At 38.5% G+C, this 27,984-nt stretch overlaps 2 protein-coding genes across 2 annotated transcripts; one reads left to right on the top strand and one right to left on the bottom strand.

The window, feature by feature from the left end:
• Positions 1 to 4,078: 4,078 nt before the first annotated feature.
• On the bottom strand, positions 4,079 to 5,379 carry LOC122294736 (secoisolariciresinol dehydrogenase-like). The gene is made up of 2 exons (XM_043103661.1): positions 5,222 to 5,379; positions 4,079 to 5,085 (listed from the first exon to the last, which is right to left on the bottom strand). Exons 1-2 carry the CDS (start codon positions 5,257 to 5,259, stop codon positions 4,287 to 4,289), a joined length of 837 nt encoding a protein of 278 aa, XP_042959595.1. The 5' UTR covers positions 5,260 to 5,379; the 3' UTR covers positions 4,079 to 4,286.
• A 2,061-nt stretch (positions 5,380 to 7,440) lies between these two features.
• On the top strand, positions 7,441 to 8,463 carry LOC122293658. Its single transcript, XM_043102177.1, has one exon. It carries the CDS (start codon positions 7,441 to 7,443, stop codon positions 8,461 to 8,463), a length of 1,023 nt encoding a protein of 340 aa, XP_042958111.1.
• Positions 8,464 to 27,984: the final 19,521 nt, after the last annotated feature.

The raw sequence follows: 27,984 nt of genomic DNA, 5'->3' as shown, positions 1-27,984 counted from the left end.
AACTCTCTTAACAAATATTATTCTCTCTCTCTCCACATCTCAAACAATACTATTGGATTCTTATAAAGAATTAGACATATTTATAACTTAACCATATGTGGGCTATACGATATTTAAAACTATTGGATTCTAAATAACAAAAAAAAAAAAAAAAAAAAATTTATCGGAAAAGTTTATATATATATATATAATTTTTTAAATATGGAAATTAAATAAGAAACATGATCGTTAAAAATTATGTAAAATATGACCTTTAGATCTATAAAATATGACCATTTAACAAAGTGGATAAAAAAATAAATAATTTATATTTTATTCTTATAAAGAATTAGATGGTTAATATAACGTAAAGACTAAGTTTGTATTTGGATAGTGATATATCTCAGATCATATTCTGTAAATAATAATAAAAAAGTAATTATAAAATATTAAATAGTAGTAGATAGTAAAAAAAATTATGAAAAGTAGATAAAAAATAATGAATAATAATAAAATATTATCAAAATATTCTATTACCCAAACTAATCCTAAGTTTTGAGAACGGTAGTTAAAATATAAAGTGGCAAGATAGCTAAAAGCTGGCCAAAGCTTTTCTTAACCCAATGCTAGTGCTCTAATTAGTTTGATTAAAATCTACAAACAACCTTTGTTCTTCCATGTGGATAGCATAATACTCCCACTCTATTATAAAATGAGAAGTATTACAGTCACAAAATGATTCTATAATAGTAAATTCATAAATTGATACGGTTTATATTAGATTTAGTTTACAATAAAAATAATTTTATAATTTAATATATCACATCATGTCACGTCAATTTGTAAGTTTATTTTTATAGATTGTTTTATTTTGTGACAAAAGTATTTCTTTTGATTAAATTGCTTTTATATATTATATTATATCTCTTTTTCTATACGTTATTTTCACATGCCTGTTTGGTTACACAGATGAGATAAGATGAGATATTTTGAATATTAATGAATAAAATATTGTTATAATATAATTTTTTAATATTAATTTTATATTGAGATTTAAAAAAGTTAAATTATTTATTATATTTTGTATGAGGATTTGAAAAATTTGTAATGATGAGTTAAGATGAGATAAGATGAGATTTTTGGTTTTGGTTAACCAAGCGGGGCCCCAAATCCCATGTACACATTTTTTATCTACACTATGATGAACTTTATGTTTGGTGGCACTATTTATTAATTTTTAATTAAAATGTTACCCCAAATTCCCAATCCTTATTAATTAATTTTTTTTTTTAAATAGGAAAAAAACTAAAAGTTGATGAATAATATAATCTTATCAATAATGGAATAAGAGTAAGATGGTGATCTAGTATGCAAAATTGTTCTATTTGTATTATAAACGAGAGTAAAATCGCCCAATCTAATTCTTCAATTTAATCTAGCTGCCAACGCTTAGGAAAAATGGACTTTGACATGAGCTGTAATTAGAAAAGGGGGGCACCTTTGGGTAGGATCTGGTGTAGTTTTACACTCTTCAACACGTGTTACAACCTAAGAGTCCTATGTTTTTTTAAAAATAAACTAATCATACAAGATTATTACTAAAACGCTAAATAGAAAGTATGAATAAAAAACACTAATGCTAATTAAGCTATAGATGGATTCTTAGAGGTACAAGGCACCTATTGTTATGAACCCTTATAGAACTCACCCTTGAAAACCGGCTTACAAGGGAAGAATGTCTAGGAGTTTATAAACCACCAACCAATCTCATATTTAGTCATTGTGGGATCATAACAACCATCACGCTTCGTAGTCGATGTCCATAGCGATCTCGGCACTCATACGGACTAACTGTGTGCTAGGTCTTTTCTAGCTCCGGACGATTATTGCCATGCCTATTGTTAGGACTTTCTTCTTAGTTTTTGTTGTTGAATGTAGTGACAAATCATTCTTCTCCACAATAGGTTAGTGGAAAGGTCAAACATTTAGCGGTGTTCAACCGGGTACTAGACCAGGAATTCGGGTATACCCGGCCCGGAACCCGAGTTTTAAATCCTGATTGGGTTTCAGACTGGATTAGTCCGGGTATACGGATGTTTTTGTTTGAAACATATGTAGTTGTCAAATTGTACGCCAATATACACAATTTGGTGAAATTTTATTGAACTGGAAATCATCCTTTCTCTCATGCAAATTGAACTGAAAATTGTATTGAATTGTATTGCACGGATGGATTACCAAATTTAGAATATGCAAAATAAAGATTCTTCTTTTGATAGAAAAAATAACGATGGCACCTCTGCACCTGTATGACATTTACTTGCTCATTTCAAATTAGGTAGTCTTACTTGGGTCTATGTAAGGAGCTCGTGTGCTATGTTGGCACCTTGATTTGTTCATGTTGTCATAGTGTATAAATCCATCATACTTACTTGGCCGGGTCACGTTTCTGATCATTCTAATTAATTAATAAGTTCATATTAATACTTCTTAGTTAATATTTTATATCTTATGCTACAGGTTTTGCAGCAGCTTAGGAAAAAAGTTTTGAATCATTTAGTTTTCCATTTTGATATATTTTAGGCTTTTAGATTAAAAAAAAAAATACTGCTTCTCAATAATCTTTTTTCTTGAAAAAAAAATAACATACAAGCTTTTGAAGAAAAAAAATTGGGTTAACTCGGGTTTGGGGCTGGATATACTTGGGTATCCAGTTCGGAACCTCGGTATACTGGTTCAGAAATCAGTTGCACAGTCCTAATGAATATACTATATATACAGGGTAGCTATATATAGGAGACCGAAGGTTATACAATGAACATTCACAAACAATGCATGTGGAATTCTAACACTGACACACTAACTATTCTAACAACATTTGTAGTCCAGGTTTTAGAAACAGAAGAATAGTTTTTTGCCATATAGTCATTATGATCATCTTCTTGCATGCCTGCCCTTAAGATGTTGAAATGTTGCAACTAATCTGTATACCGTACTAGTCATTCGGGACGCCTATATGTACCATGATCAACTGATGAGCTATTTGTTCAAAGTTATAAATCACGTTGTATCTAGATTCAAAGTTTCAAGCACGACACCTATATGGACCAAGCTTAAATTCAAACATTCAAAAACAAATATCCAACCCCATCAATAACGAGACACCTATATTGACCAATGCATGTAGGACAGAACAAATGAAACATCATGCACCATGACAAATTGGTTATGGTTTTGACCATGTGGCTATACAGGTTCAATGTTTATATTAATGGTATAATTAGAGTCCCATTATAATTATTATAAAAAGTAAAAATTTCACATTCTTAAGTAACGTAAGATCACATACATCACCTATTACACATAAATATACGGTGATCCTCTTGTTTAATTAGTTCACTGGGAAAAATGACAATCACTAGTGCATAAGCAGTTTTCACTTTCCTCGAGCCTTTGGCTAAGTCAACTACAACTTTGCCTAAGTTTTGTCAATACATCACATATTGTGGAAGCATTATTGTTAGAAAAGAACTAAAATACTAATATTACTCCATCAGTTTGGGACTCAATCCAATAATGTGTTGGTGTGTCAAAAAATATATAAATAGACTTTCAATTAGATAGTACTTCCAGCTTGACAAAATCCTTATTTTCTTGCTAAAACTGTAACAAAAACTCTAGTTGTGTAATTGGCAAATTGAATGTCATGGTTAAGTCATGACTAGCTACATGGGGAGTCATTTGGACTGGCAGTGATTAAGGTTACAAGCTAGAAATTGCTCGGTTTTGTTGGTTAATAATTCTTAAGTACTCCTATATATGGTACTGTAATGTGGTACTCTCATCCTATTAGAAAATTTGAACCCAACGAAATTACATGATGTGCCCAATACGAGTCTAATTTAAGAAATTAATGTCATGATTGTTTGTTCGTCACTTTGTGTGCTAACCAACTTCAAATTCTCATGATAAATAGCTCTCCGCAACTCAATTACTGTGCTATCACACAATTATGCACCTTGCACATACCCCTACCTTAAATATTAATATAGTAATGAAAAAAAACCTCTTTATAAAGAATAAAATACTCAATTCAAGATTAGAAACCGAATATGCTATTAAATTTTATTTATTCATCATGGCCCCATGAATTTATTATAACTTCATGGGAAATTATTTAGATCTCAACATACAAAGATTACGATTGCAACCCGTAGGTACGCTAATGAAAACATGCATATATATCTATATATATATATATATATAGAAATAAGCTTGGACAAAAGATAACCATAATGTTTTTGTTCTTAGGTGAAGAACTTTTTTGTGCTCTGTTCAAAAGCTGCATTGGTTGTACTAAAACCCCCATCCACGACAAGGTTGACCCCACTCACGTACTTGGACTCCTCGCTTGCTAAGAACAACGCTGCCTCTGCCAAATCTCCTACTTCCAAAACTGGCCCTTTCAAATTTGCCGAGGAGGATATAATCTCTTCCGCCTTTTTCTTCTCGTCTATTCCCATGTGTTTTAGGAGCATAGGAGTGGCCACACCATGTGGTGATATGCAGTTGACTCTAATTCCGTACTGCCCCAACTCAACGCATAAATTCTTTGTTAGTCCCACAACGGCATGCTTGGCTGCTGTGTAGATGTGCGAGGTCAATCCATGTGACTGTGTTGCACAGCTTGCGGTGAATAGAATGGTGCCCCTTTTTGCTGGAATCATTACTTTGGCCGCATGTTTTGCCCCAAGAAATGAGCCCAAGACATTCACATCAAAAGATCTCTTGTAACCCTCTGGCTCGACGGCTAAGATGTTTGCTTTGCCTTGGCCAGCATAGCCTGCATTGTTGAACATTATGTCGAGTTTTCCATGCTTTGACACCGCAGTATTGACAGCATTCTGGACATCAGACTCGCTAGTGACATCGCAGTGGACATAGGAAATGGCACCATTGATGCTTTTGTCTTGGCAAACCGAGAAACCAAGCTCGTCCTGGATGTCAGTAATGATGACCTTAGCACCATGTTTAGCGAATAGTCTTGCCGTACTCTCGCCGATTCCACTTGCACCTCCGGTTATCAAAGCAACCTTACCTGCTAATCTGCATATTCTAAATTTTATTATGGAAAATCTCGAAATATCACAACGAATGATATAAATTATGGAGAGAAGGAGAATAATATTATGAAAGGAAATTAACGCAAAAAGGTACCAAAAGCTTTGCTTTTTATTATTACCTCTGAGCAATGGGAGCTAGCAAGGATGCGCCGTTCATATTTATTATTAGTTGTGATGGCGTGGGGAGTGCTAGCTAATTTGATGTGAGGATATCATGATATTGTGATCTGGTGATGTTTTATAAGGAGAGAACTCAATTGTAGCGCGCGGTTGAGAAACGTCACCTATTATTTCAACGTATGATTTGACACCCTCGACATCTTAGTTTGTTACATCAAGTAATATAAGAAAGTATTGATATTTTAATTTTTTTAAATAATTTTAAGGGTTCTGCAATGAATATTATGTTTTTATATGAGCAATGATAAGTAGACAGCCACACTATATTCTTATACAACTAATCACTAAGTTTTATTATTTCTTAAATTCAAATTCATTAAAATTAAATAAATATTCTATAAATTTTATATAAATTAATATTTAAATATTATATGCTTAATGTATAAAAGTTGTAACGTGGTTGTCTAGATATCAATTTTGTTTTCATTAATTCAATAAAGAAGTTGTATACCCAAAAATAAAAGGCCGCTCTGACTATAGTCACACTCCAGATGCCATGAATCAAAAAAGAAAACTAGAACATGCAATAGCTCACAATTCTTTAAATTGAAAGGGATAGAATTTAACCTTTTTTTTTTCAGAACACGTGATTGACTTTAAAGTCGGTTTTGAATGAGTAATATAATATAATAAACCAGAAGCGTGTTTTTAAAATCATTCCAAGTTTAATCTACGATTTCATTTTGTCCTCTCTCGTCTCTAGAGTAGGGGTTTTTCCTTTCTCGTCGGCGTACGAGTTTTTTCGAAAGAAGAAAGATGACTGGGGATTTGGACTCTTTGTACGCTTCGTTGTCCCTAACAGAGAAGGAGAATGAAGAGGTATTCGTTGATACAAGAATAGTAGAGGAGGTTCTGAATAGGGGAAAGCATTGTCTGATAATGTGCTTACTCACTAGAAAGCATTATAACCATGATGCGCTCAAGGCTACTATGAAGAAAGTGTGGAGACCAGTTAAAAGTTCAGGGATCTGAACACGGTATTTACGCTGATTGAGTTCAAAAACGAGGGAGATAAATCGAAAGTGGAGAGGAATGGACCTTGGCATTTTGACAAATAGCTGCTCCTCATCAAACCTTTCGAAGGCTCGATGCAAATCAATTCGATTCAAATAAAGCATGCGGCCTTTTGGGTACGTATACATGACCTTCCCTTAATGGCCCGAAATTCCTATGTTGGAAATCTAGTGGGAAACATGCTGGGAGAAGTTATTGAAGTTGATTTAGAGAAAGGAGAGTTTGAATGGGGTGAATACATGAGGGTAAGAATTCTGATAGATATATCCCAACCCCTTCAGAGGAGGAAACGATTGAAAGTGGGTGAAGGTGGGTCGTGTTGGGTTCGGTTCTCGTACGAACGGCTGCCGGATATGTGTTATTTCTGTGGGACCCTAGGTCATACAGTCAGGGAATGCGAAGATGCTCCAATGGGCGATTCCCCTGAGCAGTTCCCATATGGTGATTGGATGAGGGAAAATTTCAGCTCCACTCGACGAGAAGGCAAATGGGAACCCAGGACAAGGAGTGAAAGACCATCGGCAGGGGCTTCCGGAACCACCACGGAAACGAAGGCCAAAAAACCATCGGGAGGAGACTCGGCTCCTTTTTCGGAACCCATAGTGCTAGCAAACGAGGGGGATCCCGACTCAACCAAAGATGTGGTTACTGGGCAGCTCCAGGGGACGAACGAAGGGGGAGAATCCATTGTTCTAAAGGAACCGAACCAGACCGAAGGAAGAGAGATAGTTGAGGTGGAAGGAGAGGCGCCGACCGACGGAGAACCTTCGGGGTTGGTTCCAGAAGCTTCGGAAGGGGAGACCCTGGTGGAGGTTCCCGTATTGGGCCTTTCGGATGGGAGCTCGGGCTCAGAAATATCTGGGCTGTCTTTTACTAAAGGGCAAGCTGGTAAAGGCCCATTTTCTCTAAAACCCAAGACGGCCTCTAGGAGGGCCCTGTCTCGTCCAGGGCTTGATAATCCGAGAGAACTGAAGAATTCCCAATCGGGAAAGGAAGGCTTGCAGGGGCAGAGGCTGTGTGGCCAGAAGAGAAAAGAGGGTGGAGCCTCAAATGAGGAGACAGGGAGCAGGAAGAAACATCATGGGCAGGGAACCCTCAATCCCAATGCATCGGTGGTGGCTGTGGAACAGCACCGCCGGCCTCAATGAAGATTTTCAGTTGGAATCTCCGTGGGCTTGGGAACCCACGGGGAGTCCGTTCGCTTCGTGACCTGCTTACGAAGGAAGATCCCGATGTGGTATTCTTGCAAGAAACTCGGTTGAAAGTAGCTCAATGGATTTTCTGTAAGTATTCCCTTGGTTTTAAGAATTGTTTTGTTGTAGATTCTTTTGGTTGTAGTGGAGGATTAGCAATGTTATGGAAAGATGATGTTAATTTGCACATTTTAAATTACTCTTCACACCATATTCATGCTTTGATTAGAAATTCTATGTTTGAGGGAGGGGTGGGTATTATCACGGGGGTATATGGCCATCCACAAACCGAGAGAAGGGAGGAGGTGTGGTCTATCGTTAAAGCTTTGGGGAGGGGAGTGACTAGTCCGTGGTTGGTGTTTGGGGATTTCAATGAGATCCTCAACCAATCTGAAAAACATGGGGGGAATCTGAGAAGTGAAAGGCAAATGGCAGGATTTAGATCTGTGTTAGAGGAAAAGGGACTTAGAGATCTTGGTTTTTCTGGCAAACCTTTTACATGGTGCAATAGGAGAGAGGGAGATATTATATGTGAGAGGCTGGATCGGTTTCTGGGAAATTTGATGTGGTGTGAAGCTTTTCCCTTTACTCATGTCCAACATGGGGTAGCAGCTTACTCGGATCATACTCCGATTTGGTTGGACTCTAATGGGGGGCTGACGAAGCGAAAGGGCCATCGGTTATTCAGATTTGAAGCAATGTGGATAAGGGACAGAGATTGCACACATATTGTAGAGAGAGTTTGGGATGAAAGTGAGGGAATTGGGAATTGTAATGACCTCATGGGCAAAATCTCTAAATGTGGAGTTGAGCTATCAAAATGGAATAGAAGGTCTTTTGGAAATGTTCAAAAAGAGCTGGCCTCGGCTAAAGAGAAACTAAAAGAGATGGAAGATTTGGACCCAGCTTATCAACAACTACCTCAACACAAGGTGGCCCGAGAGGAAGTCCAGAAATGGCTGGAAAAGGGATGAACTTATGTGGAAACAAAGGTCAAGGGTTTTATGGTTAAAGGAAGGAGACAGCAACTCAAGGTTTTTCCATCATAAAGCTAATGTAAGGAGGAGAAAAAACTGGATCAAACAACTAAAAGATGAAAATGGAAACTGGAAAAGGGGAGAGCAAATGGGCGAGTTGATAGTTGATTATTTCCAAAGGTTATTTTCTTCTGATTCAGATCCAGAGTTTGTTGAGGTCCTCTCAGGGTTAGAAAAAAAGGTCTCTCCCCAAATGAATGCAGATTTACTACTTCCTTATGAGGCAAAGGAAGTTGAGGAAGCTATTTAGCAAATGCACCCTTCCACGGCTCCGGGTCTTGATGGTATGTCTCCGGTATTCTTTCAAAAGTACTGGAGCAAGATTGGAAACTCAGTTACTAAGGCTATTTTGAATGCTCTGAATCAGGGGTTTTTTCCTAGGGACCTAAACCATACTTTTCTTACTTTGATCCCCAAGAAATATAATCCTATAGGTGTAGCTGATTTTAGGCCTATTAATCTTTGTAATGTCCTCTATAAGATATTATCAAAAGTCATTGCAAATAGATTCAAGAAAATTCTGCCTATGGTTATATCTGAAACTCAATGTGCTTTTGTTCCCGGGAGGCAAATAACAGATAATGTCTTGATGGCGTATGAAATTCTGCACTACATCAGAAACAAGAGAGTGGGTCAGAAGGGTTACATGTCGATTAAGCTTGATATGAGTAAAGCGTACGATAGAGTTGAATGGGGCTTTTTGAGGGGAATAATGAATGCACTTGGCTTTGAACAAAGGTGGACTGACCTAGTTATGCAGTGTGTATCAACAGTTTCTTTTTCAGTCCTTGTCAATGGCAGCCCGAAAGGTCCTTTCTATCCATATAGAGGAATCAGGCAAGGGGATCCCTTATCCCCTTACTTGTTCCTCTTGTGTACTGAAGGCTTGATTAACCTATTAAGAAGAAATGCTGAACCAGGCAAGATAGAAGGGGTACGAATCTGTAGAGGGGCCCCTCGTGTAAACCATCTTTTATTTGCGGATGATAGTGTAATTTTCTGCCAAGCTGATGGCCCCACTAATGAAAAAATTTTATCTCTGCTGGAGATGTATGAGAAAGCCTTAGGTCAGTGCATAAATAAAGAAAAGACAGCGATGGCTTTTAGCAAGAATGTGGGCGAAGATGTGAAAGCTAACATTATGTCAATGTGGGGAGGAAGCAACACTCAGCAATTTGAGAAGTATTTGGGGCTTCCTCCCATGGTGGGGAGATCTAAACAAAGAGCATTCGTAGGTATAAAGCAACGGCTATGGCAGAAAATCCAGATGTGGAAGGGCAATATGCTTTCTCAATGGGGAAAGGAAACTTTATTAAAAGCAGTAGCAATGTCAATTCCGACATATGCAATGAGCTGCTATTTATTCCCTAAATCCTTATGTCATGAAATGGAAATGATGATGGCTAGATTTTGGTGGAATAACCAGTCTCAGGAGAAGAAAATTCACTGGGTGGGATGGCAAAAACTGAGTATATCAAAATTTAGAGGGGGATTGGGGTTTAAAAATCTGCATGATTTCAACAAGGCCCTCCTAGCAAAACAAGGTTGGCGTTTGCTCACAAATTGTAACTCTCTCCTTTTTAAGATGTTCAAAGCAAAGTACTTTCCACAATGCTCCTTGTTTGAAGCAAAAATTGGTTTTAATTCCTCATATGTCTGGAAGGGGATTCATAGTGCTTTGGATTTGTTAAAATCGGGTTGTGCAAGGAGAGTGGGTAATGGGCAGCAATCAATGTTTTCAAGGATCAATGGATACCTGGAATTCTACCATCTGAGTTACAAAGTGGGCTTCATGCCCCGAGCCAGGCGAATCTGAAAGTGGAAGAACTAATGGATAATGGTACGGGCTGGTGGAATGTTGAAAAACTAATAACTCTCTTCAATCCAAGAATAGTTTCCCAGATTTTAAAGATTATTATTGCTCCTAGTCTTGAAGACTCTTGGTGTTGGTTGGATGAAAAGAATGACCTTTATTCAATCCGAAGTGGATATAGAAAGCTTCAGTTGGCAATTGTCCAAAACACAGGAGAGGGATCCCGGGACCAACAAATTATCCCCTTTTGGAAGTGCCTATGGAAACTGAAAATTCCTCTCAAAATGAAGTTGTTTACATGGAAAGCCTTTTTGGATATCCTTCCTACTTATCAGAATCTAATGAAGAAGAAAATTCTGGAGTCTAAAATTTGCATTTTCTGTCATTTATGTAGGGAGGATGTTGCATATGCTTTACTCTACTATTTCGATATTTACCCTTTATGTGTCCAGTTTCAACCTTTACTAGGGGAGATAGGCCGTGGGAAACCTTTTTGGGAGGTTATTCTAGAAGTGAAGGACAAGGGAAACGAAGATGATTTCATGAAGTTTATAGCGATGGCTTGGGGCCTTTGATCTAAAAGGAACAAATTTATATATGATAATTCTCCTCTACAGTTTTCTTCTGTTTTATCCACAGCCCTATCAATGCAATCAGAATTCAAACAAGTGCAGATCCTCAACAAGGGCAACTGAGAGCTTCCAAAGGTCCTCAGCTGGAAACCCCCTCCCGAAGGTAGCTTGAAAATTAATGTAGATGGGGCCATTTTTGATGACATTAACAAAGTTGGAGTTGGAATGGTCTTGAGGGACCAAGCTAGACGTGTACTGGTGGCCTGAAGCAAGAGCAAGCCTGCTGTTCCTAATCCTGAATTTATTGAAGCTACGGCAATGCTGAGGGGTCTTCAATTTGGACTCCAGTGGGGAACTCCTAAAGTCTTGATGGAAACCGACTACTTGTTTCTAGTGAAAGCTCTAAATTCCCACTCAGAGAACCTAACTGAATTTGCATATGTTTTGGCTGAAATTAAAAGACTCATGCTATACTTTCAGGAAATTACTTTTGTGCATGTTAGTAGACAGGGCAATAACGTGGCTCATCGCTTAGCAAAGTATGCTAGGAATATTGATGATGTAATTACATGGTGGGATGATTGTCCTTCTTTTGTTTCTCAAGCTGTTTGGCTTGATAGGCATATGCTTGTAAGGACTTGAATGTTATAATGAGATCTGATTATCAAAAAAAAAAAAAAAAAAATCATTCCAAGTTTGAATAACGGCCACGTCATCATTTTTAAATCTAAATTGAATAACAGTTGTATTATTTGAAAATACAAAAATTAAGAAAATACTACTCCACCTATAACATCATCCACCAACAAAATCCATTGATTAGGTTTATTTATTTATCTTTATTTTTATTTTTTTACTTAATAGTTAAAGAAGTATATTTTAATAAATTTGTAACTTTTTGGTATTTTTAAAAAATATTTTAAGTGTTTAAAAAAAAAGCCAAAAAAAGAAAATACTTTTACCATTAGGTGTAGATTCCAATCCCCTAATGTGTAGCATCACCCAAAAAGATTAAGAAAGTTTACGCGGCGAATTATGCAACGACATTAATAAGTTGACATTTTTAATAACTCCATGTTACCCTGTGATTAGGTACGCTTTAATTAATTAATTAATTATGCTTTTTGACTAAGCATTAGTCGGTAGGGAGCCTAGTTTTTTATGCCTTCATTTCTCATCTTCTCTTATAGAATAAAAAAAAAATAATTTGTATAAATTCTACACAAACTTTTATGAAAAAATGAACCTCACGTGTATTAAAAAGGTGTAAAAAAAATTATTATTTTCTAGTCGGACCCACTTTTTTTACGAAAAACTTACGAAAAATTTATCTATTTAAAATTTATATATAGCATTACTTATAAAAATAAAAAGACTTAGGAAGGAAGGTTACATCTCTTGAGCTGTTCATTACCCAATTTGACTAACCAGACCTAATTAAACAACTCTTTAATTCTATCTACACCAAGGGTTATTTAACTCTACACTTAGGAGCCGTTGGATTATAATATCCATAAATAAAAATTATTTTTGTTCGAGGTTGTATGAGAACACTCATTTTGAAGAGTGAAATTTTATATTTTGTGTCCTTTAATTACTATCTATTTTGTAATTGAAAATGCGTGGTACATGGGTCCATCCATATATACAGATCCCATATACCATCCTTACAACATAATTATAAAAATTATGTGATGTGAAAGGTATATTGCAAAAAATGATAGTTTGGTTGGAAATATGTCCTATTGTCTACAGTTGGAAAAGAGATTTTAATAAAAAGTGTGCTACAAGCTATTTCTGCCTATATTATGAGTATTTTTAAACTCCCCATGTATGTTGTTGAAGGAGATAGAGACCATGTTTTCTCAATTCTGATGGGACATAATAAATTTGGAAAGAGTATCCATTAGAGAAGTTGGGAAAAGTTAGGCCAAGTGAAAGGTAATGGAGGTTTGGGGTTCAGAAATCTAGTAAGTTTTAATAAAACTTTGTTAGCAAAGCAAGTTTGGATGCTATTGCAGGAACCTACCTCTCTGGTTTCTCAAGTTTTCAAGCATAAATATTATAATCATTGTCATTTGCTAGAGTCTAAGATTAGATCTTCTCCTTCTCACATTTAGAGTAGTTTTATGGTCTGCTCTGGATTTAGTAAAGGCAAGTTCTGTTTGGAGGGTTGGGAATGGGGAGAATAGTTGAATTTGGCATGATAGGTGGTTACCTAGACCTACAACTTATATGGTACAAACTCCTATTAATATGTTAGATCTTGAAGCTAGAGTGGTAGAATTAATCAATATGGAGAACTGAGTATGGAAGACAAATTTGATAGAGGTAGTGTTTAACAAAGAAGATGCTGAGTTGATTTATAGTCTTCCTGTTAGTATTAAAGGAGAAAATGATAAGCTTATGTGGGTGAATTCTTGCAATGGGAGGTTTACTATTAAGAGTGCCTACTTCTTGGATTTTGATCTGAGAAGACATTCTTTTGGACAGCCTTCCAGTGATGGGGTTGGGAATGGTCAATGGAAGAAAGTTTGGAATTTGTAGGTTCTTGGGAAGGTGAAGCAATTTATATGGAGAGCTCTCAACGATATTCTTCCTATGAAGGGTATATTGGCCAGAAAACAGATTGTGAAGGAGGGTTTGTGTCCTGTTTGCACTAAAGAGGAGGGATTGTTTTGCATCTTCTTTGGTCTTGTCCTGCTACAATAGATGTATGGGGTGAAGCAGCTAGTCCTGTGAGGAAGTGGCACACAGTATACGAGAATTTTACTATTTTATGGAGGGATTTGTCCATAAGGCTCGATGATGAGCAGCTGGACCAGATTGCTGTAGTGTTGCATAAGTTATGGATTAAAAGGAACAGGTGGGTCTTTGATCAAAAATTTCAAAGTCCATCTATACTTTACAAAACTGCTATAGACGACCTTGAAGTGTTCAAACAGGTTGGTCTGATGCAGAAGTAACAAGTTGCTGAGACAAAAGTTCAGATGCAAGAAAGGGTTAGTGTGTTATGGGAACCAGCTGTGGAACCTTTTTACAAGTTCAACTTTGATGCGGCTTATGTACAAGATGACAGAACTATGGGAATTGGTGGAGTGTTGAGGGATTCTAGGGGTGATGCAGAGATTGTGTTATCTGCTCCTAAGGCACATGTTCCTTCTACCTTTCATGTAGAGTGTTATGCTCTAATTAGGGCCATGCAACTGTGTCGTGAGCTGAGGATCTCTAATGTGATCTTTGAGAGTGATGCAAAGCAGGTGATTGATAGTATTAATGGAAATCTTGTAGATTGTTTGTGGAAAGGTCAGCTGATTGAAGATGTTCAGTTCCTATTAGCAAGGCAGGCTAACTGGAGGGTAATGTTTGTAAAGAGAGATGGAAATCAGGTAGCTCATGCTGTTGCACAATATGCCAAGCGTTTAGTTTTTGAATTAGTCTAGATAGAAGAGTGGCCATCAGAGATTGTGTTTGTTGTTCTAAGAGATAATGAATGTATTGTTTCTTAATGTTTAATGAAATTTCAGTTTTTTTTTTCAAAAAAAAAAAAAAGAAAAAAAATGATAGTTCGAGAAATGTAAAGTGTAATTTTCAATTTAGAATTACTAAACAAAACCAAAAGAAAAGATCCAATGGATAATGCATCAAAATATATTTGTTGGAGGAAAAACTTCAGTGGAGCTGAGAAAACCTTAAAGAGAGCTTCAATTGAAAGGAAACTATTCTGTATAAGCTATGACAAAACAAGAACATCACGAATAAGCTCACAAAAATAAATTGAAATTCAGGGAAAAAAAATTAAGAAAGAGAACGAGAAAACTTTGAATAGGCCGATAAACCACTCTTAAATGGGCCTTAATAGGCCCAACAAAACTTGGAGCCTAAGCCAACCACAGCAGTCACATTGGTTGGAGTTGGCATATACAACTTTCATAGCTACAGTAATTCTGCATCTTTATCAAACTCCTAAGGATTATTATTCTCTCTCTCTCTGCAACTCAAACAATACTATTGGATTCTTATAAAGAATTAGAAATATTTATAACTTAACCACATGGGGGCTATACGATTTTTAAAACTATTGGATTAATCCAATAGTTTTTTTATTTATTTAGAATATTCTAAATAAAAAAAAAATTATTGGAAAAGTGTATATATATATATATATATATAATTTTTTAAATATGGTAATTCAATAAGAAACATGATCGTTAAAAATTATGTAAAATATGACCTTTAGATCTATAAAATATGACCATTTAACAAAGTGGATAAAAAAATAAATAATGAATGTTTTATTCTTATAAAGAATTAGATGGTTAATATAAAGTAAAAACTAAGGTTGTATTTGGATAGTGAAGTATCTCAGATATTCTGTAAATAGTAATAAAAAAGTAATTATAAAATATTAAAAAGTAGTGAATAGTAATAAAAAATAGTTGAAAAATAATGAATAATAATAAAGTATTATCAAAATATTCTAATACCCAAACTAACCCTAAGTTTTGAGTACGTTAGTTAAAATATAAAGTGGCAAAATGGTAAAAACTGGCCAAAGTTTTTCTTAAACCAATGCTAGTGCTCTAATTAGTTTGTTTAAAATCTACAAACAACTTTTGGCCTTCTATGTGGATCGCATAATACTCATACTCTATTATAAAATGATAAGTATTACAGTTACAAAATGATTCTATAATAGTAAATTCATAAATTGATATAGTTTACATTAGATTTATTTTACAATAAAAGTAACTTTATAGTCTAATGTATCAAATCATATCACGTCAATTTGTAAGTTTATTTTTATAGATTTTTTATTTTGTGGCAAAAGTATTTCTTTTGATTAAATTGCTTATATATATTTATATATTATATTATATTATATCTCTTTTCTATACATTATTTTCGCATGTCCGTTTGGTTATATAGATGAGATAATATGAGATGTTTTGAATAGTAATGAATAAAATATTATTATAATATAATTTTGTAATATTAATTTTATATTGAGATTTGAAAAAGTTAAATTGTTTATTATATTTTGTATGATAATCTGAAAAAGTTATAATGATGAGTTGAGATGAGATGAGATGAGATTTTTAATTTTGATTAACCAAGCGGGACCTCAGTATAAATCCCATGTACACATTTTTTATCTACACTATGATGAACTTTATGTCTGGTGGCACTATTTATTAATTTTTAATTAAAATGTTACTCCAATCCTTATTAATTAATTTTTTTTGAAAGGAAAAAACTAAAAGTTGATGAATAATATAATCTTATTAATAATGGAATAAGAGTAAGATGGTGATCTAGTATGCAAAATTGTTCTATTTGTATTATAAACGAGAGTAAAATCGCCCAGCCTAATTCTTCAATTTAATCTAGGGCCAACGCTTAGGAAAAATGGACTTTGACATAAGCTGTAATTAGAAAAGGGGGGCACCTTTGGGTAGGATCTGGTGTAGTTTTACACTCTCCAACACGTGTTACAACCTAAGAGTCCTATGTTTTTTTAAAAATAAACTAATTATACAAGATTATTACTAAAACCCTAAATAGAAAGTTTGAACAAAAAACACTAATGTTGATTAATCTATAGATGGATTCTTAGACGTAGCCAAAAATTGTCAAATATTGAATCTGGAATCGATGACGGTTATGCCTTAACCAACACGTACAAGGTGCCTATTGTTATGAACCCCTAGGTAGAACTCACCCTTGAAAATCGGCTTACAAGGGAAGGGTGTCTAGGAGCTTATAAACCACCAACCAATCTTATATTTAGTCAATGTGGGATCATAACAAGCACCGCACTTTGTAGCTGACTATTGGGGTCATCGGTCAAGCTCCCAAACACTAAGGGTTATATCCTCTCCTTGTTGCTTCTCAAGTGACCGATAGGACTCATTTTCTTCGTGTAGATCACGTGTAGCCCAAAGGGAGCTTGGGTGAGATGAGACTAGGGTTTAATGGTGGGAAGTATGGATGGTGTTTGGGCTGGGTGATCTCGGGTTGGGTGATGATGGTGCACGGCGATGTGCCTCTTGGGATGCTAGGCGCCACTTGTGTACTAGGGATGGATGATGGGCAATCTTGGCTAGGGTTTAGTGTAGGGTTTGGCCAAGGCAAGAGTGGAAAGTGGCTAGGGCTTAGGTAGCAATTAGATCTCCTAAAAGATAGGAATTGTGTAATTCCTAAAATGTAGGAATTGAGATCTTGAGATCTAGATTGACAAAGCTGGCCGAAAATGGATAGAAGGAAATGGAATTTATGTGTTTTGGTGGGAAAATAGAATTTGAGTGAGTCAATCAAGGAATGATGACCAATCAAATATGGAGGAAAAATTGAAATGAGAAAAAGTAGAATCTAGGGTTTCGGCCAAGCCAAGGAGGCTATGGCCAAATGGTGTAAGTGAGATCTAGAGTTTTTGTGGCTTGTTTGGTTATGGGAATATGGGGGTGTCGTGTACTGCTTGATATGGGGCTAGGGTGTTGTGGCTTTGGGCAATTGAAGGTGGAGTGAAAGGCAAAAGACTTGGGTTGACCGAATAGGTGTTTGGCAAGTGAGAATCTTCAAGAAATTTCAAGGAAATCTTATGAATATGTGAGAAAACACATGAACACGAGATCTTACAATCCATAACACAAATCAAAAATTCTAATGAAGGATTCGGCCTCTCCACTCCAAATCAATCAACAAAACTCCAATACAAGCACAAAGAGAAAAATGAAAAGAACAAAGGATTCAAACAATCTTTGATTCACGAATTGCATAAAAAATTAAAAGTAAACCTCAAATATATTAAAAGATAAATAGAATCACACCTATTCACGAATTGTAAGGTGTGATCCTTCTCCTTGGGGATTCACGAATTGCACCCCGTGAATCCCAAAAGAGCTCAAGTGCGCACCGAAAATGATAAATTTCAACCCTTTGGCTGGCCACTCAATGTTCAAAATGACAAAAGACCCTAATGAAATGTCTAAGGGTCCTATTTATAGAGTTTATAAAGTGGAAACCCCCAAAAGGTCTTTAGACAAATTAAAATAAATAAATAAAGCAAATGAAATAATAATTGACAAGTAATTAAATGAGATAAATAAAAATAATAAAATAAATAATTAGCCCATGGTGGGCTATGGTGGTGCATGGCCCATGGTGGGCTATGGTGGTGCATGGCCCATGACTTGGCTAGTCCTGGTCTGGTCCACGACTCACTGCATGGCATGGCATGGTGCCATGCGTTGATTTGATGATGGGCACGACATGGCACTATGCGTGGCCTGTTGAATGTGGGCATGGCATGGTGCCAAACCTAGGCCTAATGGTGGGCACAGGGTGATGTTCTGCTGCTGCTGTGGTGCCCAGTCAAATGGCTTGGGCGGTGGTCTTGCATGGCCCGACTGGTGGCCTAGGCGATGAGCATGCATGATCCAAGCTGAAGGTCTGGGCTCTAAGGCTACAAGGTATGGGCTAGAGCCGTGCGTTGGATGACATGCTACTAGTCTCACCTATAAGGCACGGGCTAGAGATAGTTACACCACTAGCCTCACTAAGTGGTGTTGAGGCATGCATGCATGTTGCGCAGGTGCACGCACAAGCCTGCATACATGGTTTGCGAGCGGCCAGTTGCCTTCATGGTTGCCCGTTGAATGTCATGGTCCGAGCCAAGGCATGCAAGCAAGCTAGCCATGTGACTGCCTTGACCCTCCAAGAGCCATGTCAAGGTGTGGTCCCAGGCAATTCTCCTGGGTGTTATGACATCCCCCCTTCAAGCACATCCTTACCCTCAAGGATCACTCTCGACACCATCTCATCATCTCCATGATCCATCTCTAGTAATGAACTCCCCTCACGCCTATTTAAGGCATCCACCACCTTATTCTCCTTCCCTGGTTGATAGATTATGTTATACTCAAATCCAAGAAATTTCGCCAAAAATTTGTTGATCAGGAGTCACTATCTTTTGTTTCAACAAGTGTCTCAAAGCTTTTTGGTCCATGATAATTGTGAACTTGCGGCCCAAGAGATAAGGCCGCCACACCTTGACTACATGCAAAATGACCAACATTTCCCCAGCATAAATACTCCATGACTTCTTCATTGGTCCAAGAGCTTTGGAAATAAAAGCCAATGGCCTTTTCTCTTGAACCAAAACAACCCCTATCCCTTCACTACTAGCATCGGTATATACATCAAACTCTTTCTCAAAGTTGGTTAGGGTGACAACGGGTGTGGTAGTCATGGCTCTCTTCAAGTCCTTAAAGGCTTCTCTTGCCTCTTGGGTCCACACAAAGTTGTCTTTCTTGAGGAGTGAAGTGAGTGGTTTGGCTATGAGCCCATAATTCTTCACAAATCTCCTGTAATAGCCGGTTAATCCCAAGAAATGCCTCAAGGTCGACACATCACTATGAAGTGGCCAATCTACCATGGCTTCAATCTTCCTCTGATCTACCTTCACTCCCTCTCTCGAGATGAGGTGCCCCAAATACTCAAGTTCTTTCTCCATGAAGGCATACTTAGATGCCTTAATGAAGAAATGATGTTTCTCCAAGGTTCTCAACACTACCCTCAAATGCTCTTTATGTGCTTCCACAATTTTTGAGTAAACCAAAATGTCGTCAAAAAACACTAGCACAAACTTCCTCAAAAGTGGTTTGAATATGATATTCATAGTCGCTTGAAATGTGGAGGGCGCATTACATAACCCAAATGACATTTCCAAGTACTCATAATGCACGAAATGGGTCCTAAATGCTGTCTTGTGAACATCACCCTCATTCATCCTTATTTGGTAATACCCGACCCTCAAATTTAGTTTGGAAAACACACTCGCCCTATGTAGTTCATCAAGCATTTCATCCACTATAGGAATAGGAAACCTATCCTTCACTGTCGCCTCATTCAATACTCGGTAATCTGTGCAAAATCTCCAACTGCCATCCTTCTTTTTTACCAACACGACCAATGAAGAAAAATGACTCGTGCTAGGCCGGATCAACACATTCTTCAACATATCCTCCACTTATCTCTCTATTTCTTCCTTTTGGAAATGAGCATACTGGTATGGAGGGGCATTAATTAGTTTGCTCTCATCGACCAAGACAATACGATGGTTGAAAGGCCTAGTAGGTCGCAATGTAGTAGGCACCTCCAAGACCCCCCGATGGTCCTTCAAGACTTCATGAACCTCCACGGGCAGCAAGGCTATCTCATATTGGCTTCTCTCATCTTCCCCTTTTGTCACCTCAAAAGCCAAATCTTCATTGGCTAATATCACGGCAAAGCAATGAGTTCCACCTCTACACAAATTTTCAAAGATCATGGCCTCACAAGATTTTACTTCTTTGGTTGGCAACGCCTTCCAAACCCTCTTCTTCGAACCAAGCTTAAATTCCAGAGTCATCTTGTCATAATCATGGATTGCCTTCCCCATGCTCTTAAGCCAAGCATTGCCAAGTACCGCATCAAGTCCCACAAGTGCTAGTACATGCAAATCTGCTACAATTCTTACCCCTTGCACATTCATTTTGACTTCTCTTACAAGTGCTTCACACTTGAGCCTGTCACCATTTGCAACTTTAATTTCAAATGGTTCAATTGTATTGGGATTACCCCACTTTGGCCATAACATTGGTGTTGATGAAGTTGTGGGTAGACCCACTATCCACCAACAAGGACACTTCCATCTTCCCAATCCATGCCATAACCCTCATGGAAGTGGGTTGTTGGACTCCCAACATGGCATTGAGTGAGATCTCGGCATCTCCACTATCCTCACTAGACTCAACCTCATCATTCTCCAACTCATGGTTGGAAGACTCATCATGCTCTTTATCTTCCAGTAGCACATACACTTTGGCCGACTTGCATGTGTGCTCTGTATTCCACTTCTCTCCACATTTGAAGCACAAACCCTTCTTAATTCTCTCTTGGACTTCCTATCTTGATATATTCTTCATCTCATTTGGCTTAGGCTTGGAAGTCCCCTCATTCACACCTCTATCTTTCCAAAGATTCTTAGTTTTGCAATGATGTAGTGAACTTGCTCCCCACATCTTTGGATTGGCGCCTATCATAGGAGGAATTCTCCTCCAATATCTCGACCATTCTCATGACCTCTTGGATGTTGGTGGGCTGCTTTAATTTGATTTTCTTGGCTATCCAAGGCTTCAATCCGTCTATAAACGTCCCAACAAAGGCCTTTTTGGACCAACCTCTAACAAGTATTTGAAGTTGTCGGAACTCTTCCACATATGCCTTCACCTTGCCATCTTGCTTCAACTTGGCAAGTTGACCATGATGGTTAATGGTTGGGGATGGTCCAAATTGAAGGAGAAATTCCTTCTCAAAGGCGTCCATCCCAATCTTCGTCTCTCCTTGGCATACTGGTCTCTTAGCCATCTCCACCACTTACTTGTTTTTCCCTCTAGGTAGAAACATGCCGTAGGCACTCTCTCTCACTTCTTGGCACCTCATAAGTATGGAAATAATGATTCACCTTGTCATACCACTCGTATGGATCTCCCCCATTGAACTTAGGGAAGTCCACCTTTGGTCTCTTAGGTCCCCGGTCATAAGGCCGATTTCCTCCTTTATCTTCATAGTAATCATCACCATTTCTTCTACCATGATGTCTTCTATCTCTCTCACGGTCATGGTGTCTTCGCCCAAATTGGTTATCATGGCCCAAAGGCCTCTCTTCCTCATGCTTATACTCGGACTCATGGTTATCATCATGTCTTGGAATCTCATACCTCACCCCTTGGTATTCTCCTCTCATGCTTGGGGTTCTAGTGTGATTCCCCTCATCATGGATCCATTGCTCCTCGACCACATGGTCATTCTTAACACGACCTCCTATTCTCATTTCAACTCTAGGTGGCTCATGCATAGACTCCGTCACACTTGTTTCTACACCATCGACAAAAACATCATGCTTTTGCCCATTAGTTTCATGGCGTTGCCCTTGGCCTTCAACAAATATTCTCTCCAATCTTTCTATGCTCTTATGTGTCTCCCTTCTCATGGTATTCATGGCTCTCCTATTTTCCTCACCTTCCCGAGTAGTGACATTCAAGGCCATCCTTAGTTCGACCATGTTAGTGTTGATCTCACTAAGAATGTCCATGACTTTGGAAGTATGCCCTTCAACATCTCTAATTGTTCCCGGTTATAACTCTTCTCCTCTTCGGCTTCTAAATTCTGGACATGGTGCTTGCAGACTAGCCAATTGAACAACTTGCAAACTGACTTGCAAACTGAAAAATTCTAGTTGATGAAGTTTGGGCAGCAACTTGGACTCTCTTTGGATAGTAGAATAGTCATCAAAGGTCGAACCTTAAGTTGCCCACCTTTGTGGATGGATGACCCCTTCTTGCACAAGCACAAGTCCAACCACGGGTCCTCCACCTTCAAGGGTGGCCGACCCCTACAATCCTAACTACTCCTTCCTCCTCTTTAACTACCGAACTATAATTTTTAGATTCACAACCAACAAAAATAAACAACATCAAGGTCCTCTGTGGACCTCCCAATCAAATTCACAAGAGAACGGGTCAACGCATTGTTTACCTCTTGGAGAAGTGAGAAGTTCTCAAAAATTCCACCAAACAAAAGTCTTGTGATGAGACTCTCAATGAAACCCTCTCAATGAAAGCACCAATTTAGTGTTGGGGTCCTCGGTCAAGCCCCCAAACACTAAGGGTTCTATCATTTCCTTGTTGCTCCTCAAGTGACCGATAGGACTCATTTGCTTCGTGTAGATCACGTGTAGCCTAAAGGGAGCTTGGGAGAGATGAGGCGAGGGTTCAATGGTGGAAAGTATGGATAGTGTTTGGGCTAGATGATCTCGGGTTGGGTGATGATGGTGCACGACAATGTGCCTCTTAGGATCTGGACGCCACTTGTGTGCTAGGGTTGGATGATGGGCAATCTTGGCTAGGGTTTAGTGCAGGTTTTGGTCAAGGCAAGAGTGGAAAGTGGCTAGGGCTTAGGTAGCAATTAGATCTCCTAAAAGATAGGAATTGTGTAATTACTAAAATTTAGGAATTGAGATCTTGAAATCTAGATTGACAAGGATGGCCGAAAATGGATAGAAGGAAATGGGATTGATGTGTTTTGATGGGAAAATAGAATTTGAGTGAGTCAATTAAGGGATGATGACCAATCAAATTAGGGAGGGAAAATGGAAATGAGAGAAAGTAGGATCTAGGGTTTTGACCAAGCCAAAGAGGCTATGGCTGAATGGTGTAATTGAGATCTAGGATTTTTGTGGCTTGTTTGGTTATGGGAATATGGGGGTGGTGTGTAGGGCTTGATGTGAGGCTAGGGTTTTGTGGCTTTGGGCAATTAAAGGTGGCATGAAAGGCAAAAGACTAGGGCTGGCCAAATAGGTGTTTGGCAAGTGGGAATCTTCAAGAAATTTCAAAGAAATCTTATGAACATGTGAGAAAACACATGAACACGAGATTTTGCAATCCACAACACAAACCGAAAATTCCAATGAAGGATTCGGCCTCTCCACTCCAAATCAATAAACAAAACTCCAATACAAGCACAAAGAGAAAAATGAAAAGAACAGAGGATCCAAACAATCTTTGATTCATGAATTGCACAAATGATTGAAAGGAATCCTCAAATATATTAAAAGATAAATAGAATCACACCTATTCACGAATTGCAAAGTGTGATCCTTCTCCCTGGGGATTTACGAATTGCACCCCAAAAGAGCCCAAGTGCAAAAGTACAGAAAATGATAAATTCCAACTCTATGGCCGGCCACTCAATGTTCAAAATGACAAAAGATCCTAATGAAATGTCTAAGGGTCCTATTTATAGAGTTTACGAAGTGGAAACCCCCAAAAGGTCTCTAGGAAAATTAAAATAAATGAAATAATAATTAACAAGTAATTAAATGAAATAAATAAAAATAATAAAATAAATAATTAGCCCATAGTGGGCGTGGCATGCATGGCCCATGGTGGGCAATGGTGGTGCATGACCCACGACTGGGCTAGTCCTGGTCTGGTCCGCAGCTCGCTACATGGCATGGCATGGTGCCATGTATTGCTATGATGGTGGGTATGGCATGGTGCCAAACCTAGGCCTGATGATGTGCACAGGGTGATGTCGTATTGCTGCTGTGGTGCCTAGTCAAATGGCTTGGGTAGTGGTCCTGCATGACCTGGGTTGGTGGCCTGGGCGATGGGCATGCGTGGCCCAAGCTGACTGTCTAGGTTATGAGGCTACAATGCACGAGCTAGAGCCATGCACTGGATGGCATGCCTGGTAGGCATGCCACGAGTCTCGCTTGTAAGGCACGGGTTGGAGCCGTTCGCTGGATGGCGTGCTTGTGAGGGCACACCATTAGCCTTGCTAAGTGGTGCTGGGGTACACATGCATGTGCATGCTCAAGGGCACGCACAGGCCTACACACTTGGTTTGCACAAGGCCAGTAGCCTCTATGGTTGCCTGCTGCGTGTCATGATCTGAGCCAAGGCATGCAAGCAGGCTAGCCATGTGACTGTCTTGACCCTTCAAGAGCCATGTCGAGGTGTGGTCCCATGCAATTCTCCTAGGGGTTGTGACATTTGTCCACGGTGGTCTCGACACTCATATGGATAGGCTGTGTGCTAGGTCTTTTCTAGTTCTGGATGATTACTGCCATGCATATTGTTAGGACTTTCTTCTTCGTTGCTGAATGTGGTGATAAATCGTTCTTCTCCACAATAGGTTAGTGGAAAGGCCAAACATCTGTAGTTATCAAGTTGTACGCCAATATACACAATTTGGTGAAATTGTATTGAATTGGAAATTATCCTTTCTCTCATGCAAATTGAACTAGAAATTGTATTGAATTGTATTGCATGGATAGATTACCATATTTAGAATATGCAAAATAAAGATTCTTCTTTTGATAGAAACAATAACGGTGCACCTCTGCACCTGTATGACATTTACTTGCTCACTTCAAAGGTAGTCTTACTTGGGTCTTTGTAAGGAGCTCGTGTGCTGTGTTGGCACCTTGATTTGTTCATCAGTCTTAGTGTATACATCCATCATACTTACTTGGGTCACGTTTCTGATCATTCTAATTAATTAATAAGGTCATATTAATACTTTGTAGTTAATATTTTATATCTTATGCTACAGGTTTTGCAGCAGCTTAGGAAAAAAGTTTTGAATTAGACTAAGTTAAAAGAAGACCAAGGAGTGTGAAAAAAAAAAAAGAAAAGACAAAGCTTTGTAGTTTATTGTTGTGTATTGGAGTTTCATTAAATCAACGTATATGTTTCGTAATGATCTTAGTAAATTAGTTCATGTGATATTCCGCATTTATGTGTATTTTTATTGAAAGATTATTTAAAATTATTATAATTAGTGGTTCTTTTATTTAAAATTAAACGTGTTTCTCACTATATTGTTTCATTTTTTTTAAGTTGCGAGATTTAAATAATTTGTTTTTTTGATATTAATAATTATTTCACATTTAAATTAATCTTTAGCTTAAATTGTTTTATTGTTGAGCTTTAACTATTTTATTTTATTAATATTGAGTTTTAGTGTTTTATTTGGATTTTATTTATTTTATTGTTCTTTTTATTTTAAATTAGTTTATTGTTAGATTTTATTATTTTATTTTACTAAGTTACTGAGCTAAAATTATTTTATTTAAAATTTGTTGTTTTAAAATCTATTTCATTCGATCAATTTGAGACCCGAGTTGAAAAAACTTGATCTCATTTTCTTTCCCTTCTTTTTTCCTTTTCCTCTTTCTTCTTTTTATTTTTCTTTCATTCTCTTTCTTTCTTTTTCTTCCTCCCAGTCGTGCGACTCCCCTCCCTTGTTTTTCTCTCTGTGCAATCTCCCCCAGCCCACCACCGTGCGCTGCGCAACCATGCACCACCCACCTCATCGGTTCACCACCTCTCTGGCGTCCTCCCCTGCACCGGCCACCACTCCCCTCACCCCACCCTCCCTCTCCTAGCCGTGTAGGGCCGGAATGGCCATGAATTTCCTGCCCCGCTGTGCGCCATCATCCGGCACCGCCACCACCACCACAACTTCCCCTCCCACCGGCCAACAACTTTCATCGATCTCAGCCCCTAACTTGCCGCCATTTGCCCCTACGAGGCCCATTAAGCTGCACCGTCATAGCCTCCCCACACCGCTGTCGAGCTGCCGTTGGCCAACACTTCTTCACCACTTCATCACCAGCATCCCAACTACCTAACCCCCCAACCCTAGCTCCGATCCGTCATGGGTGATGCTCAGCCAACCCACTTTCATTTTTGAGCTTTTTGGCTTTCGACCACCGTTTTCGCCGCCACCCATGGCCAACCATAACTTCCACTAGCTTCATAAATATCTCTAAGTCATTCCCTATAAATTCCAAGTCTTGGTTCGTCCCCATTCAAAAGTGGGTAATTTTACAACCCACGGCCACAGTACTTTTACACTGTTACTTACTTTTCCCCTGCCTTTTGTAGTCCTTTGATCATTCTAAAAATATTATATAGCGCTGTAAGTATTTTTTGAAATTCATTTAGATTTAAGTATATTATTACTTTTACAATAAATTGTGACTGGTTGGTTATGCCGGACTGAGTCTGAGGAGTCAGAGGTCGGATGGATTTGAGGACGGAGTTATTTGTTTGCTATTGATATTGAGATTTGTTGGATAATTTGTGTCTTGAGGTGTGCATTGAATGGAGCATGCATGTTCATGTTTAAAAAGGAAAAATTGGATTTTTCACCTAATGGAATACATGTACATGTGTTGAATAATGAAATTTGGGTTTTCATGCGTAAATGGATTTTTAGGTGTGTGTGTATCACAACCTCAAGTCGAGATAAGACATTATCCCGGTGGAGCTATGTGACGCCCCCAAATCCCCACGCCCGAACACGGGGAAATCGAGACGTCCGGATGGTGACAACCCGGGTCACCATCCTATCGACGGGTGCCAAGTGTGTGCAAGGCAACATGTGTGTACAAAGAAACACACAGCGGATAACAAAAGTCATAACTAAGTACCAGAATTTTTCTTAACGTAATACAAGCTGTTTAAAACATACATAAATAAAATATTACAAAAACACAAATACAGTTTTAAACCAAATATAAAGCATAGCATCAGCAACCCGGCGGAGCCGCATCCTCGGGCTCAGCCTCCTCCTCTTCATCCTCCAACTCTGCACCAAAAGCTACGGAACCAAAAATGGTACCGCAGGTAAGTAAAACCCAAACACTACCAGATAAAAATACATAGAACTCAAACAATATGCATGAAACATGCCCAATGCACAAAGCCCATAAAACACGATTTTTCCACACACGCCAAAAAACCCATTTGGCCCAAAAACACATCCTTTCCGAAAAACACGCCAAAAGTCACATTTGGCCTTTATCCGACTCAAACCAGAATCCAAGTTATCCGTATGCACCATGACCTCCCCTAGGGGTCATCCGCACACCCTGGCTCCAGTGCCACACTGCAGAGTACCACTACGCATGTGACACCTAACGAGCGATGCCCAGTTCCATGCCCCGCGTGTTCATAGCCAAGCATCCTCTAGCCCTCACCAGCGAAGGGCCACGGAGTCGGTGCGTAGAGCGATGCCCGGTTCCGCGCCCGGCGCGTTCGTAGCCAAGCAACCCCTAGCCCCCGCTCCCGTCGTCTAGCGACAACCCAGGGGACATCACTCAGTTTATTCTGCTCCCGAGTGACCAGAGGAGCTCCACCGGGATAATACCCCATCCCGGCTTGGGGTCGTGATACACACGCACCCGTAAGACCACTTACGCCAATACACAGGCTTTTCACACTATTTCACAAACACACATGCATGCACCATGCAATGCCATAACAATGCATAATAAAATAATCCAACAACATAAATCAAATAAACAGGCAACTCCGTCCTCCATCCATCCGACCCCCGAACTCCTCGGACTCAGTCCGGAATCAACCAACCAACAGATAAATAAATTGAATGAGCAATATATATTTAAATCTGAAAATAGGGTTTGGAAAAATACTTATAGCGCTATATGGTATTTTT

Source organism: Carya illinoinensis, chromosome 14 (genome assembly GCF_018687715.1).
Source record: "Carya illinoinensis cultivar Pawnee chromosome 14, C.illinoinensisPawnee_v1, whole genome shotgun sequence".
NCBI lineage: Eukaryota > Viridiplantae > Streptophyta > Magnoliopsida > Fagales > Juglandaceae > Carya > Carya illinoinensis.
The sequence above is the reverse complement of the archived record's forward strand: the minus strand, read 5'-3'. Positions and strand labels throughout refer to the sequence as shown.

Coding starts and splice junctions, on each gene's coding strand:
- LOC122294736 (XM_043103661.1), bottom strand. CDS start 5,259: ATGAACGGCGCATCCTTGCTAGCTCCCATTGCTCAGAG. Junction 5,086..5,221: donor CTAGCTCCCATTGCTCAGAG/GTAATAATAAAA, acceptor TAGAATATGCAG/ATTAGCAGGTAAGGTTGCTT.
- LOC122293658 (XM_043102177.1), top strand. CDS start 7,441: ATGAAGATTTTCAGTTGGAATCTCCGTGGGCTTGGGAACCCACGGGGA.